The 16860-nt window shown below is 44.9% G+C and overlaps 1 protein-coding gene across 1 annotated transcript in view; it reads right to left on the bottom strand.

The window, feature by feature from the left end:
- Nucleotides 1-9709: 9709 nt before the first annotated feature.
- Nucleotides 9710-16860, bottom strand: part of Kcnu1 (potassium calcium-activated channel subfamily U member 1) — a 72343-nt gene continuing 65192 nt past the window's right edge. Inside the window, exons 25-27 of the mRNA XM_036166917.1 lie at nucleotides 14838-15032; nucleotides 12911-13023; nucleotides 9710-10689 (exon numbers count right to left, since the gene is read on the bottom strand). Of these exons, the coding sequence (XP_036022810.1) occupies nucleotides 10401-10689; nucleotides 12911-13023; nucleotides 14838-15032 (597 nt within the window). The 3' untranslated portion in view covers nucleotides 9710-10400. The remainder of the gene's footprint in view (nucleotides 10690-12910; nucleotides 13024-14837; nucleotides 15033-16860) is intronic.

Here is a 16860-nt window from a genome sequence, read left to right as displayed (position 1 = left end):
AGTTTGACTTTTGTGTTTTGTTTTGTTTTTTTCTTCAAGACAGGGTTTCTCTGTGTAGCTTTGCGCCTTTCCTGGAACTCACTCTGTAGCCCAGGCTGGCCTCGAACTCACAGAGATCCACCTGCCTCTGCCTCCCGAGTGCTGGGATTAAAGGCGTGCTCCACCACTGCCCAGCTCTTCATCCAGTTTTTAAAACCAGGGGCAGATCCATTCAGATGCTGAACAGTATACTCATAACCATGACCCATTAATAGCAAAGCATCAGGCATGATTTCAGCTTCGACATCTTTAACCTATTTCTTGTTAAACTTTCAAGCAAGGTGGGAAAGCACATTGCTAATGTTCATCTTTCATTATATATTTGTATGATGTGGTTTTCTCCCACGTTTAGTAAACCACTTTTCCTTTGGCCCTTTGGACAGCAGGTCCAAAACAGTATTCACCAAGCTGCCATCCTTTTCTACACTCAAGGCCGAGGGAAGTGCTAGATGTTTACATCACACCGTAAAATGCCTCAGACTTCATCAACTTTTAGTTGCACATGTCAAAACACTGTCCAGGCCAGGCACATGAGCAGATGTCTGTAGTCCCAACATGTGAGGCGGAGGCAAGATCACAAAAAGACCAGCCTCGACTACGTAGTAAGTTAGAGACCGGATTGTGAGACCCTGTCTCTAAACAAAACAAAAGACACGAAGACAAAATAAGCCAAAAGTGAGCTGTAAACCTTTCTCACTGCTGGTGGAGCATGGAGCCACAGAGTCCATGACTGTCGGGTTCTGCTGTCTTTCTGTATGGCAACTGGAGACCCTCCTATGGAGATGGGTTCTTTTTCTCATTTGCCTGTGTTTCTCAGCCAGCTGTTCTGTGTTTTGTCACGTTTGTGGTCACATCTCCACTGCTGTACTTGGGTTTTTCCCTTGGTACTTGTCTGGTGACCTGGTTCCTGTGACACTGGTGCCCAGACAGAACTTGGGGAAGGAGTAGTTCTGCCACTGAGGCAAAGCACAGGTGTGTGGCTGAATCACAAAAGGTCCTAGTAATAAAAGCAAACCCAGTGCCAGGTATTGGGGTGAACGCTGGAAGACCAGAGAAGCAGAACCAGCCACAGCCACCTCACCTTACTAGTTCCTCAGCGGATCCTGTTTCCTCAGACTGGAAGCCTCTGAGTACTCATATCCGAATGGATCTCAGCTGCACTGTTGCTCAGAAGCCTAAAAGCTTAACCAGCCAAATGCTGCTAGTTTCTGGTCTTCACGCCTTATATACCTTTCTGCTTTCTGTCATCACTCCCTGGGATTATAGGCGTGAGTCACCATGCCTGGCTGTTTCCAGTGTGGCTTTGAACTCACAGAGATCCATATGGATCTCTGCCTTGGGAATGCTAGGATTAAAGGCATGTGTGCCACCATTTTCTGGCCTCTATATCTAGTGGCTGTTCTGTTATCTGACCCCAGATAAGTTTATTAGGGTGCACAATATATTGGGGAACACAATATCACCACACAGGTGGTATATTTCCATATCACAATCACCAATTATGGACACTGATACCACCCAAGCAAGGAAGAGAGTCCCATGGACACCACACTGAAGGCAAAAAGCAGCCACATTCTTTATCAAAATATCACCAGAAAGGTCTCTAGGCCACTTACTAACATTCTTCCCTTCTGAAACTTGAGTCCCCAAAGTTCAAATTGGCCTCTGCACTGTCTTCTGTGCTTCTGGCCCGTTGAGCCCCACCTGAAGCATTCAACTGTTTTCCTAGTCCAAAGTCCCAAGTCTTCTATGTTTATCTAACAAGCAGCACGGTCAGGCCTGTCACAGCAATCCCCTAGTTGCTGGTACCAACTTCTATCTTAGTCACTGTTCTGTTCTTGTGAAGAGACACCTTGACCAAGGCAACTTACAAAAGGAAGCATTTAATTGAGGCTTACTGCCTTAGTTTGGGTTACTATCGATATGATGAAACACCCTGACCAGAGCAACTTGAGGAGGAAAGGGTTTATTCAGCTTACACTTCCACATCATCAAAGGACGTCAGGACAGGAACTCAAGCAGGGCAGGAACCTGGAGGCAGGAGCTGATGCAGAGGCCATGGAGGGGTGCTGCTTACTGGCTTGCTCCTCATGGCTTGCTCAGCCTACAGTCTTATGGAACCTAAGACCACCAGTCCAAGGATGGCGCCACCCACAATGGGCGGTGCCCTCCCACATCAATCACTAATTAAGAAAATGCTCTACAGACTTGTTTGTCTACACCCCAGTCTTATGGAGACATTTTCTCAATTGACTCCTCTCAGATGACTCTAGCCTGTGTCAAGTTGACAAAGAATTATCTAGCACACTTATTTACAGTTTCAGAGGGTTAGTCTGTTATCATCATGGCAGAGAGCATGGTGGCATGCAGGTGGATGCTGGAGCAGTAACTGAGAGCTATATCCTGATGGAGAGATGAGGGGAGGGAGAGAGGGAGAGGGAGAGCGCCTAGGCCTGGCATGGGCTATTGAAACCTCAAAGCCCACACTCAGTGACACACTTCCTCCAACAAGGCCACACCCCCTAATCCTTTCAAATAGTGCCACTCCGTGGTGTCCAAGCATTCCAATATATGGTCCTATGGGGACCATTCTTATTCAATCCACCATACTTAAATTTGTTGGTTGGTTGGTTTTCTCAGTTGACGGGCATTATTTCCTTAAACACAGCCAGCTCACACTGCTATTCCTTTTGTCTGAGCCATTAACTTGTTCTTAGTTCCTGTACTCATTACGTCAACTTAATTTGTTATAATTTCCTCAGGTCAAGTGCATAATCTAATTTTCTGATGTTCCAATGGTCATTCTAATAAAGATAAATTTTATTTTCCAATTTTGTTTTTAAAAATTATTCATTCATAGACCTTTTGTACTTAATGTTCTTTGGTTCATCTTTTGTTTTAAATAAATAAATTATTTTATATTCCATTAAAAAATAGCATAGCTTAGCTATCCTTTCAGAACAGAATGCTACATCAAAGGACCATTAATCTTCAGGATGTAACTCAAGTCTGGCAGATTGAAGCTGAAATTTGTCCTTCTAAGAAGCCAGCATGCAACCTGACCGGGGAGTCGCTAGCGAACTGTGCCGAGAATTGGGATGCTGTATTAAAGCTGCTAAGCGTCGCTGGCTACAGTGGAGAATTCCCTGGACAAAAAAAGCATTGGGATAATTATGAAAATGTAAATGATCCTTTGCAAAAAGCGATTGTGCAGGAGACTCCTTCAGTAGTACTATGCATGTTTTGTTCCACAATCAAACTAATTAAAATGTTGTAAGGCACAAAGAAATGCTGTCATTCTCCACAGAAAGCTGTTGTATTCCTGGCACAGAGGTTGTGTTTTAAAGAATTTGAAAATGTAGTTATAATAAAAATTCTTTTGAGATAGAGTCTCTCACTATATAGCTCTGGCTGTCCTGGAATCCACTATGTAGACCAGGCTGGCCTTGAACTCACAGAGATCCACTTGCCTCTGCCTCCTGGGTGCTGGGATTAGAGGCGTGCATACTCCACCTGGCCATAATAAACAATTCTGTCAAGCAAATAAAAACCAAACAGGTGGGCTGGAGAAATGGCTCAGGGGTTAAGAGCACCGGCTGCTCTTTCGGAGGACCTGGGTTCGATTCCCAGCACCACATGGGAGCTCACAACTGCCTGTAACTCCAGTTCCAGGGCGTCTGACACCAATGCACGTAAAATAAAGTTAAATAAATTATTTAAAAAAAAAAAAAAACCAAACAGGCAAAAAGAAGGCCGTTTTCTGCATCCCTCTCATCCTGAGTCCCAATACCCATTTTGAAGAGCTGATTCTGTCAAAGGCTTTTTCTGCATCTATTGGGATGATCATATCAGTATTGTCTGTAAATCCACTTACGTGGTTTATTACATTTATTGATTCGTGTATGGTAGTTAAACCATCCCTGCAACATGGTCATGTGTATGTTTGTTTGTATTCTATTTGCAAGTATTTTATTGACTATTTTTGAGTTTATGTTCATTAGAGATCTTGGCCTATAGTTCTTGTTTTCCTTTATTTTTTTTTTATTGTGTCTTTACATGGTTTGGTTATTAGAACGGTCCTGGGAATGCTCCTTCTGCTTCCTTTTGGCTGAAGATCTTGGAATGTTTGGTAGAGTTCTGCTGTGACTCCATCTGTCTCTGAACATTTTTTTTTTTTAGCTGAAGGCTTTTTATTGTTTCAATCTCCTCATTTGTTATGGGTCTGTTTAGGTTGTTGGTCTCTCCTTAGTTTAATTTTGGTGGTTTGGCTGAAACTAGAAAACCATCCATTTCTTTTAGACTTTCCAGCTTCATGGAATACAGGTTTTTAAAATATTCCCGTATAATATTCTGGATTTCTTTGGTGTCTGTTGCGATCTTTCTCTGTTCATTTCTGATTCTGTTTTTTTGGGCCATCTTTTTCTTTCTTTTGGCTAGTTGGGCCAAGAATCTGTCAATCTTGCGTATCGTCTCAAAAACCAGCTCTTAGATTGTTGAGTCTTTGCATTGGTTTTTTGTTTCCATTTCATTGATTTCTGCTCTGATTTCTGTTATTGCTCAGCATTGACTGGGTTTGGATTTGGTTTGTTCTTGTTTTTCCAACTTTTTGAGTTTTATTATTAAGTCATTTATTTGTGCTCTGATTTTTTATTAATGTAACTACATAGAGATATAAATTTTCCTCATACAACTGCTTTCAATATGTCCCAAAAGTTTTGTGTTTTCATTTTCATTTAACTCCAGGAATTTTTTTTTATTTCTTTCTTCATTTCTTCTCTGATCCATTCAGTATTTAGTAATGAGTTGTTTCATCTCCAGGAGTATGTGTATTTACTAGAGGTTTGTTGTAAATTTGAAGTTTTATTGCATTGTGGTCAGATTGCATAGGAGGGATTTTAATCTTTTTGAATTTGTAAAGATTTGTTTTGTGTCTCAGGATGTGGCCTATTTTAGAAAAGCTTCCATGTGCTGCTGAGTAGAATGTGTACTCTTTGGCATTTGGATAGAATATTCTGGAGATAACTCTTATGTACATTTGATGTATGGTGCCCATTAATTCTGGTGTTTCTCTGTTTATTTGTTGTCCAGGTGACTTGCCTGTTGAAGAATGTTGGGTATTTAAGTCACCTACTATTAATGGATTGGTGTTAATCTGTGTCTTTAATTTCAGTAGTAGATTTGTTATGAAATTGGGTGCCCCCAAGTTGGTGCATATTTATTTAAGATAGCAATGTTAGGACTGGAGAGGTGGGTTAGCAGTTAACAGCACTTGTTGCTCTTACTTAGGACCTGGGTTCAGTTTCCCAGCACCCACATGGTAGATCTGAACCCTCTGTAACTCCAGTTCCAGGGGATCTGTAGACCTCTTCTGACTTTAGAGGGCACTAGGCACATACATGGTACACATACATACATGCTGGCAAAACACACATATATATATATGTAAATCTAAAATTAAAACTTTTTAAAAATATAACAATTTTAAAAAGATAGTCTTCTTGGCTAACTGTTCCCTTGAGTAGAATGGTGTCCCTCTTTATCTCTTCTTATTGGTTTTATTTTGAAGTCTGTTTTGTCAGCCATTAGGATGGAGACATCTGCTTACTTCTTGGACCCATTTGATTGGAGTTCTTTTGTCTGTCCTTTCATTCTATTTTAGTCCTGACCTTTAAAACTAAGATGTGTTTCCTGTAAGCAGCAAATAGGTGGGTTTTGTTTCTTGATTCATTCAGCCAGTCTGTCTTTTGACTGGAGAATTGAGCCCACTGATATTTAAAGTTATTACTGAAATGTGTTAGTTGTGGTCCTCATGCTGCTGATTTTTGGTGGTGGTGTGTTCTCAGTGGTCCTTTGTGTTTTAATAATTAAATTTCATATTTCTTCCCATGGTCTTTGCTATGCTCATTCCTCTCTTCATCCAGAAATAATGCTTTCTGTATTTTCCTTAGGTTTGGTTTCTTGGATGTAATTTTTTAGGCTGTTTATATCATAGAAAGTTTTTCTTTCTCCTTCAAACATATCAGACAGTTTTTCTGGGTATTTCTGTGTTAGCTGTCAAAGTCTTTTAGAACATGGGATTTATTGTCCCAGGCTCTTCTGGCCTTCAAAGCTTTCATTGAAAATCTGCTGCTACTCCGATGTGTTTTGCTGTCTGTTGGTTCTCTCTTGTGTCTTTCAGTACTCTTTCTTTGTCCTGTGTACTTTGTGTTTTAGCTATGGCATGCCATGGGGAGTTCCTTTTCTGGTATTCTCTATATGGTGTTTTGTGTGCTTCTTGTATCTGTATGCGTGTGTCTTTCTCATTTTCTCCTATGACCTTGTAGACGATCTGCTTAATGCCATTGGGATTCCTCTCTCTCATTGTGCCGGTAACTCAAAGGCTTGTCTTTCTCTCTTTCTTGCTTTTCTTTCTTCTTTCCTTCCTCCCTTTCTCCCTTTCTTTCTTTCTTTCTCTCTCTCTCTCTCTCTCTCTCTCTCTCTCTCTCTCTCTCTCTCTCTCTCTCTCTTTCTTGGTGTCCCACATCTCCTGTGTGTTTCTTTCTTGTTAGGTTTTTCATGTTCCTTGCTTATTTGGTCTAGATCTCCACTTTTATCTCTGAGAGCTAATATTCTGTCTTCTGTTTTATTTATTCTACTTGTAAGGCCTTCCTTTGTGTTTTCATTGGGTTTTTCAATTCCGTCTTCATTTCAGATTGAGTCCTCTTCGGTGTTTCTACTTCTCTATTGAATTCCATTGTCAAGCACTGGATCCTCTTTGTCATCACAAGCCTTAGGTGTGTGTGTTCTCGGGCATCACTCGGGTACTTAGTCTCCTTTGGCTCGCTCTTCTTATTTCACTGAGCTGTTCCTTTGTGTCTTCTTTCAATTCCTTGAAGTCTTTGAGGACTTTTATAAATGTTCTTTTAATGTCTGTGTCCTGGAGGTCATCTGGGTAATTCTCATTGGCAAGCATTTCTGCGGGAAGGACTGCTGGGTTTTAGAGAGGAGATGTTGCCTTGACCTTTCCTATTGTTGTTTCTGCAGTGAGCTCTGAGCCTGTGGACTTCCTTTGTTAGTTTTCAGTTTGTTATCTGTGGATCTGGGTGGGGAGAGATGATAGGATGTGGGGGTGGGGTTGGAAATGGCTTGGGTGGAATAAAATAAAGCCAGGTGGGCAGAGGGGACTAGGGTGGAATATGGGATCTGCTTCCTGTTCTTTCTCTCTCTCTCTCTCTCTCTCTCTCTCTCTCTCTCTCTCTCTCTCTCTCTCTCTTTCCTCTTTATGTGCATCGGTGTTCTGCCTGCATGTCTGTGTGAGGCTAGAAGATCTTGTAGTTACAGACAGTTGTGAGCTGCCATGTAGGTGCTGGGAATTGAACCCAGGTCCTCTGGAAGAACAATCAGTGCTCTTAACCACTGAGCCATCTTTCCAGCACCTCTGCTTCCTGTTCTAAGTCAGGAGTGTGGGAATAGATGCATGGACAGTGTGGATATGACATGGGAGAGTGCTATGGGATGGCAGATGGTCGGGAGATACTGGCCCCCTGTGGTGGTTTGAAAGAAAATGGCCCCCAAAGGGAGTGGCACTATTTGGAGGTGTGGCTTGTTGATATAAGTGTAGCCTTGTTGAAGGATGGGTCTCACTATGGGGGCAGGCTTTGAGGTCTCCTTTGCTCAAGATACTGCCCAGTGTGACAGATCACTTCCTGTTGCCTGTGAGTCAGGATGTAAAAACTCTCAGCTCCTTCTCTGGCCCGGTGTCTGCCTGCATGCAGCCTTTCTTCCTGCCATGACAATAATGGACTAAACCTCTGAACTGTAAGTGAGCCACCACAATGAAATGTTTGTCTTTTGTAAGAGTTGCCAGCTGGGCGGTGGTGGCGCACACCTTTAATCCCAGCACTCGGGAGGCGGAGGCAGAGGCAGGCAGGTCTCTGTGAGTTTGAGGCCAGCCTGGTCTATAGAGTGAGTTCCAGGAAAGGTGCAAAACTACACAGAGAAACCCTGTTTCGAAAAACCAAAAAAAAAAAAAACAAAAAACAAAAAAAACGAGAGTTGCCATGGTCATGTTATCGCTTTACAACAATAGAAACTCAAAGTAAGACACCTTCCTTAGAGCACCCCTAAAGGGAAGGCAGGAAAGGCCAGACCAGGATGAAGAACTGGTTGTAGGACTCAGGCTAAATGTGGCAGATTTTGGAAAATGCTTGGATGAAGAGGTCAGGGGTGCTCCAGGGCTAGTCTCAGGAGGAGGATATGGGATGTGTGGTGGGTAGGGAGTGGGGTGTAGATGACACAAAAAAGTCCTGTGGGTGGATGCAGGTAGTGCAAGTTCTGGTGGAAGCCTAGATATTGGGTACCTCGTGAGAGGAAGTGATGGGGCTAGCCTGTGTTGAAGGCTAGAAGAGGCCAGGCTGTGCCAGGGCACTGTCTGTGGGACCTGGGTACCTGGGTTAGCTCCAGCAGGATATAGAAAACAAGTGGTGGGTGGTGGGGGTACTCACCAGGCTAGACCTTAGATGAGAATATGGAAAGTCTAGGCCTGGAACAGGGTGATAGGGAACAAAGGGTTCTGGGGGGGGGCGCATTTTAAAACTTCATGATCTTGATTTCTAATTTAGGGGGTTGAAACATTGCCTACTTGAAGCTACTGGACTTTACTCAGAAGCATTGTGTCCTGGTTAGGTTTTGTTTTGTTTTGTTAATTTGATACAAATCTGGGAAGAGAGAACCTCAATTGAGAAGATGCCTCCATCAGATTGGCCTGCAGGTGAGTCTATGGGGACATTTTCCTGACCAATGATTGTTGTGAGACGTCCCAGCCCATGATGAGCAATGTCACTCCTGACCAGACGGTCCTGAGAAGTAGAAGAAAGCAATCAGAGTGAGCTGTGGAGAGACAGCCAGTCAGCAGCACCCCTCCATGGCCTCGGCATCAGCTCCTGCCTCCAGGTTCCTCCTGCCTTGAGTTCCCGCTTGACTCCCCTTCATAATGAACATAGTCCATAGCTGAAACACATCTTCCTTCAGTGGCTTTTGGTCCTGCTGCTCATCACAGCGGTAGAGACCTCACTAGGATGTTACGGGATGTTGAGTGAGGGGCGGGCACCTGGGATGCTGCTGAGCTCATTCGATGAGGCAGACCAAGAACTATACACCCTGGAAAGAAGATCCATTTAGGTAGGAGAGCAAAGTGACAGAGAGGAGCCATGAGAGAAAGACGGCTCGAGATCTGTGGTGGGGGAGAGGAAAGCTGCAGCAGCTGAGAGGAAAAGACGCAGAATCGTGAGCATCCCTAAGAGAAAGGCCAGCCACAGAGCCCAGGGCAGCTGCCACTGGAAGGAAGTACAGACGGAGGCAGAACTTAGGTGCACCAGCCACAGAGAGACCAAAAGAACAAAAGTTATGTCATTAGAACAGAAACACAGCTTCCATCAAGGGACATGAGAGGCCAGAGATGAGAGTACACCTGGGACAGGACTTTTTAATATTATTAGTACATTTTTTTCATACAATATATTTTGATCATGTTTCCCCCCCTCTCAAATCCTCCCACCTCCTTGCCCAAATTTATTTCTCCTTCTTTCAATAAAATAAAACACACAAATGAAAATCAAAATAACCAAAAAAATCCAGTAAGACAAAAAATGCCCAAACAAAACAAGTGTCTTCTAGACACACAGGACTGATTGCCATGGGCTCACAGAGACTGTGGCAACACACACAAGGCCTGCACAGGTTCACGCTAGGTGGGGTCCCAGTGCTAAGAGAGGGAAGTGGGCATGGGCTCCCACCCCTAACAAAGAGACTCTCTCTCATTATACCCACTAGCAAAGGGGAAGTCAGCTTGCTCCAATGGAGTCTCACTGGGTATATGAACCACACTGGAGCAAGCTCCATGCCCAGGAGTAGTTGGCCAACACAAAATGGGTAGGACTTTTTAATAGTCTCCCTGGCCTTAGCAGTTTGTAACAGCTGTAATGCCCAGAAGCAAGGAGCGGTCCTTCTAAAAGGAACTCATCCCTCTTACCCAGGTTGCTGATTCCCTGCTTCAGCATGATCCCAAAATATTCATAATATTCATTTTAATAAACATCTGCCCTATCCCAGGCAGGTACCTAGATCTCACTCATAGACCAATTAGTTCTGGTTCCGATCAGCATCTGTCCATGTGAAGGACGACTTCTTAATTCAGCTCAAATGAACCCATTTCTTGTTCAAGGGAAAGAGGGCAATGGACTTTCCTTTAATACCATCTATCACGTTCATCTTTATTCATCACACCAGATCCAGTGGGAGAAGAAGGTCCCTCCCACAGCAGTGTGGGCTTGCCAATTTGTCAGCCACCAAGTCACGGGTACCAAAACAGCGTACTTCTGTTCTTATTTTTCTTGATCACTGGAAGCAAACGGTTGTGAAGGGTAGACTCGGGAGCTGGAGTGCTGAGGCGTCTTCTCTGCCACTGTGCTGACTTTGAAAAGATGTTCTGGCCTCTCCGGGGCCATGGACATGACATTTGTAACGTTATCGAGAGTCTGAGCCGAAGGAACGTTTTTCAGTTTGTAAGGAATCTCTTCCGTCTTGTAACAGATGGTGCTAAACGGGATGGCACAGAACACGAGATCTGAGGGCAGCAGGTGAAACTCATTGGCTGGCCTGGTGATCACAAACCTGTAAGGGAAGCCAGAGATAAATTCTGAGACCGCCGTTTGGACAGTGTGGCTACAAGCCACACCCCAACAAAGGATGCCATTGTTTCCTCTTTCCTTCATGGGCACACTGTAACGGGAGGGGTCCTAGAAGTTGGTGTTCTTCATCTCTCTATAACACATTCACTTTGGCATGGGATCTCAGCTCTCTGAGAGCAGCTGTTCCCATCATTTGAATGAGAGAGAATCAAGACTGTATTTGGGAGAGTTCACCTCTATTGGCTTATCTGACTCCAGGTTTATCTGCTACAAGATGGGAAGACTGGGAACACTGGCTCCCAGGTGCAATGCCCTGGGTTCCACCCCTGGAACTGCAAACATACAAACAAAAGCAAGTGCCGTACTTGACTGGGGGAAAACTCCTTTGACCAGAGAAACCAAACAATATGGTTTGCTTGCTACAACATGCCGGTGTCCCAGATATTTCCATGTAGATTTATATCTATCTTAACCTCATGTGTATGTCACCAAATTTTACACAGATTTCAGCCTGACCAAAGAATAAATGCATTTAAAAACCCAAATTTCTTTTCAAAAGACATCTGCGAGAACACCCACAGCCTGGGCCTCCACGAGAAGACTTTTCAGGAGAGCCAGACACCTCAACAAGATGTCAAGTTCAGAGCCAACCTCAGCAGGCATGAGTTAGTACCCAGGACTCGTGACCGAAGTGCAGGCAGGCTGACCTTGTGTGACTTTCACCTGCCCCTTCACTGCTCTCCCCAGAGGTCCCCCCTTCCTTAAGTACGCAAACTTCCCCCTTCAGGGGGTCTTTTTCCCATCTCCTTCCTTGAGGACCTCTCAAACATAAGCTGCGCATTCTTCCGAAAACCTCAGTCTACAGATTTCCAGAGCTGAGGGAGTGTGGGGCTGGGGAACGTATTTTACATAGGAATCATTTCTACTTTCTCCTCCCACTGTCCTAAAGGGGCGTGTTAACGCCCCTTACCCCTCCCTCCTAGTCCTTCCGCCATCTATAGACCCCATGTTTATTTGGGCCTTGGGCACTTGGGCAGCCTTCTTGTTTGAACTCTAGTTCCAGCAACACTGTTCATCCCTACAGTGTCTGTGTGGTCTACAGTTCTGTCACCCGGGCTCACGGCTCTGCCATCTGCTACCCAAAGAATCTCCACCTCCAAACCACTTTCCTGGTACATCCTGTTACTGCTTCCTGACTGCGTCCCATGTCAGACATCTTGAGTTTCCGTAAATGAGTCTCCACCCACAGCCTCCCCCCACCCTTCCCCTCTTTCTCCCTTACTCTCTACCTCATCAGGATTTCCAGTCCTTGTCTTTGGACTCTACAATCTGCTGTTGTTCCCTGTATCCATGACAACCCTGACTTCACATCAACCAGCAATCGATTTGAATTTTACCCCTTCTCAAATCTGTGTCCTCCTCCATCTCCATCTCCTCTGTCTGCACGAAGAAGTCTTCATGCTAAGAACGCCCCCAGACAACCACCCTTACCTTGTGTTGTTCATTTATCCCTTCCCTTGTCTTCTCTTACGTCTTCTCTCCTCCCTCTTTCTCCTTCTCACTTGAGCCCACTCTTTGGAGTGATTCTATCTGCCCTCTGCCTGGAGCGGTTCCACCGACCTATTTCTCATTTTTCCATCCCTCCCTGGCTACGACCTGCTTTCGCTCTGGTGGCAGCCCTGGCTGGAACCGCTGTTCTTGACTGTGTGCGTCTACCTTCCTTTTACCTTCTCCCCCTTTGATGCACACAGATACTGTCTCTTTCCCACGGCTAGCAGAATGATCTCCTTTGAATAAAACTGGAGTCTGAACCCAGTACACTGACGATTTAATAATACAAACCACCATGACCAGAAGGAAGCATTCATTAGACATTCCCCAGTGAATCCAGCAGGAAGCCAGGGCATCTCTCTGATGTAGACAGTGGCTTCATGGATGGAGGTAGGTCAGAAGAACTCTTATTTAGAGCCTCTGTTTCAATAGGGACAGAATCTCTGTTCTCCTTACGAGGTTCACGGGATTCTGATCACAAGCTTCCTGTTGTTTAGACCCAGTCTTCCACATTCTTACGTCATTATCTAGCCCCCTGCATCCTGGTATGCAAAGGCTGGTCTGGAGCTCTGGACTTGGCTTTCACTGAGACAAAGTAGCCTTGGTTCCCATGCTTAAACGATGGCTAGTACTTTCCCAATCAGCATACTCCCCTTTTGTGTTCTAGGTTGTGTTCGCCTTCATCCATCACACGGTATAAGCCAACACATAGGATCCCATAATTATCTAATGAGCCGCAGAACAGTTGTCCAAAGGTTTTTCTTGGCTGGGAAGAGAACAGAACAACAGGTGTTTGGTAAATACCTTAATCAAACGGTTTCCAGAACTTATTTGAGTTTTGTTTGCCTGCTCTCTGCTGCAGACATCTAGAAGACCTAACAGCCATTCATCTGCCTGTGGTGGCAGTGGAAAGTGGGCAGTCAGAGAAGTCTGGGATTAGTTATCCTTTTATCACTCTGGCTGTCCCAGGAGCCTCTGGTGGGTGTAGTGTGGCACATGCTCTTGAATGTTCTTTTCCTGTTGCTAGCTTGGGCCACCATTAAGAAGGATCATGAGCAACCGGTTCAAAAACTCAGTTTTAGGGTAAACTTCAGGGAATCTCAAGCATTCCTGCTCTAAAGCTCTGGTCAGTGAGGTCATAGTTCAAAGGCAGGGCAGATAGGTTAGATGCATCTGGAACGGCCAGGTAAAGTGCTTCCTCTGGGCCTATCCCTCACCAGGCAAGTGCAGGTGAGGATAAATGCAGATGGTATTTGCACCTGGAATTCGCAGGCCCAGGCAGGCCATGCTCATTTGGGTAGAATATGTTGGGACATGGGCAGTGAGTGCAGAGGTCTAAAGAACATGCTCCTGGGAAGGGGCCCCGCTGATATCCACTGAATCTACAAAAGATGTCTCCGGTGTCTAAAGAGCATACTCCTTGGAAGGGGCCCCCACTGATATCCACTGAATCTACAAAAGATGTCTCCAGTGTCTAAAGAGCATACTCCTTGGAAGGGGCCCCCACTGATATCCACTGAATCTACAAAAGATGTCTCCAGTGTCCATGTGCGTTCTGCTGATAACACTGGGCAGGTGGATGCAGCATCACTCAACTCAAAACTAAAACAAAAAGCATAACACTGAGAAGCAGACCGCTTGTGATCAGCTGCACTCTGGTTCCTCAGTGAAGAGCTGCCCCCTCCCCCGCCCCCAGCCAAAGTTGCCCACGGTGTTATCTTGTTATAGTCTGCCTATATTGTGGGCCAAGACAGTGTCAGCATATTCTGTGAACCAGTGACATTCTTAGACTCAGCCACAGAGTTCTGCCTGAACACAGCTAACCTCACCAGAATTCTTTAGCATTGCAGGTATTGAGGCAATAACCAGAGCCTGGACCACACTCCTTAGCTGGACCCCTACTGTGACATGGTTGAAACCGTGGTGGCCTCAGTAAACCTCAGTGCTTTGATCTGTTAAATGAAATTAGTTACTTAACTCAGGTCATCCCTGGACAGATTAAACACAAGAGACGGAAGCAGACACTGAGGAGATCTAGGGCTTCTGGGAAGGCTGAGGCCAAGGGGGCTGAGGTCTCCATAGGACAACAACCTTGCTGCTGCATCGTCTCATGGCAAGGCCAATGGGCAAGAGAGGCCACATGTAAGAGAGAAGGGAGGAGCCAAGCCCGTCCTTCTCCGGATCCCCCACTTCTGAAGGTGACATCTAGTCCATCACACCCCATCAGTCTTTTAATGGCTCATCCTTCAACGCTGTTGCGTTAGGGACTGAGTTTCTCATACAGGATCTACAGGGGACACATTTGGACAAAGTGTTGGGCCTCTCTGATGGTGTGTGCAGGTTTAGCTGGAGAATGGAGAAAACAATTCCTTTCTCTACCTCTTGAGATTGTCGCAAAGAATAAACATAACGGATGAAAATGTACTGTGTATAGACACGGTAGCTATAACACTGTATGGTATGCAACGTTTACTAATTATTATTTCGGTGCTAAGTGATTTATGAATTCGAGCAGCCTAGACCATGGAGACTCAGAGAGTTAAGGAAGTAGGAAACACATTATACTAACAGCAGACTCACCTTAACGTCTGAGAGAATGGTTTTCTCTAGAGAGAGGAGCCCCAGCTTACACCGTGCCCTCCCAGACATGACTGTGGCACAGCCTTCATGGAAACCATAGTGCTTCTCCTTAACCAGACACTGCTCCATCTGAGAGCTGATACCTCCTGTCACCAGCATCTGAAGTAATTCCAGGACATGATAGTTGTAGAAGGCCTGAAAGACAAAAGCAAGCCATGTGTGAAATCAGAAGGGCCAGCACTGAATGGTGGAGGTGTTGGGACATGGAGATTTAGTAGGCATCACCATTTGATGGGGCTCAGATGCAGGACACGGCTTTTCATTGTCACTGTGGAAATCGAGGGCAAACGGGCAGTTTGGGTAGAGAGCTGGGCTGGTCAAAGCAAGGAGGAAAAACCAGTGAGGCAGGTCTAGTTCCTACAGCACAGACGCTGAAAAGTGAATACCGGTGCTGATATCCAGAGCCCTCTCCCTCCATAAGTGGGCAGAGTAGTGTGTCAAGTCACAATCCTCGAGGATCTTCAATGTACATTTTAAAATGTATACATAATTAATGAGATAGATTTTTCCTTGAGGTCACACTGACATTTCTGTCATCTACTCTTGAGTTTTGTAAGAGTTGCCTTGGTCATGGGGGCTTCTCATCATGGGGATGAGAGTTTACTTATATTCCTTTGAATAATGACCCATTTAAAGCCATGCAGTGATGTCACAGAGAAACACATGGGATTCCCATGGTTCTTTTCACCACAGCAGCAGTGATAGGTGTCAGATAAAAAAGCAGAGTTTTAGAATCTTTGGGTCTTAGTCAGTGTTCTGGTGCTCTGATGAGACCCCAGGACTAAGGCAGCTCTTCTAAAAGAAAACATTCAACTGGGGGCTTGCTTTCAGTTTCAGAGGTTAATTCATTATCATCATGGTGGGGAGGATGGTGATGCACAGCAGAAGTGGTGCTGGAGAAGTTGCTCAGAGTTCTACATCCTGAACCATAGGCTGAGAGAGAGAGAGAGACTGTGGGCTTGGCAGGGGCTTTTGAAACCTCAGAACCCACCCCCAGTGACACACTTCCTCCAACAAGACCACACCTACAAATCCTTTGAATCCTTTCAAATGGTGCCACTCCCTGGTGACTAAACATTCTGATATCTGAGGCTATGAGAGCCATTCTTAGTCAAAGCAGACAGAGACACACACTTGGGTCATTTATGGCCCACTAGTGTATCACCACAACCAAAAATGGCAAAACTGCTGTAGAATGTGGTATAAAGTTAAAAAGCATCTAGAGCAAGTGTAGAAATGGTAAATGAAGCAGAAGAAAAGCCACTTTAAAAACACAAAAGGAGAAAGAAGGAGGAAAGAGAAGAATAGCATGAAGGAGAAAAAAAAGGACATGAGATTGGGAAAAAATAGAGTATTTTAAAAGACAAAGACGTCAAGATACTTTTAAATGTAGACAGGAAAGCCTGATGGTGGTGGCACACGCCTTTAATCCCAGAACTCAGGAGGCAAAGGCAGGCGGATCTTTGTGAGTTCGAGGCCAGCCTGGGCTACAGAGTGAGATCCAGGACAGCCAGGACTGCTTCACAGAGAAACCCTGTTTTGAAACAAACCGGGAAAAAAAAATGTAGACAGGAGATGAAGAAACATGGAGGTCACAGAATACAAAAGGACACTCAGGAAAAGTCCCCCAAACAGAAACATGCATAAACAACACTAGATTAATACATAAAGCAAAAATACAAATAACTGAAAACAGTGCTGCAAAAATCCTGTTAACCGTGCGGGAAAACAAAGGACTTGTGTGAGGGATAAAAAGATGAGGTGCTGAGGCGGTTACTTTCTGGGTCCTTGAACACTGGAGACTCCCATGCACGGGGAGGTCAGTGAACGTGTGGTCTCCTCCTTCTCTTCGGGTCTGTGCTCTGGCAGTGCTGCTTACATATCTACTGTCGTCTCCTCTGTCTTCCTTTGACTGGTCCCCTCCTTTGCTTATCAGTGGCCTCTGCTGGCCACACTCCGCTTT

Source organism: Onychomys torridus, chromosome 17 (genome assembly GCF_903995425.1).
Source record: "Onychomys torridus chromosome 17, mOncTor1.1, whole genome shotgun sequence".
NCBI classification, from domain to species: domain Eukaryota; kingdom Metazoa; phylum Chordata; class Mammalia; order Rodentia; family Cricetidae; genus Onychomys; species Onychomys torridus.
The sequence above is the reverse complement of the archived record's forward strand: the minus strand, read 5'-3'. Positions and strand labels throughout refer to the sequence as shown.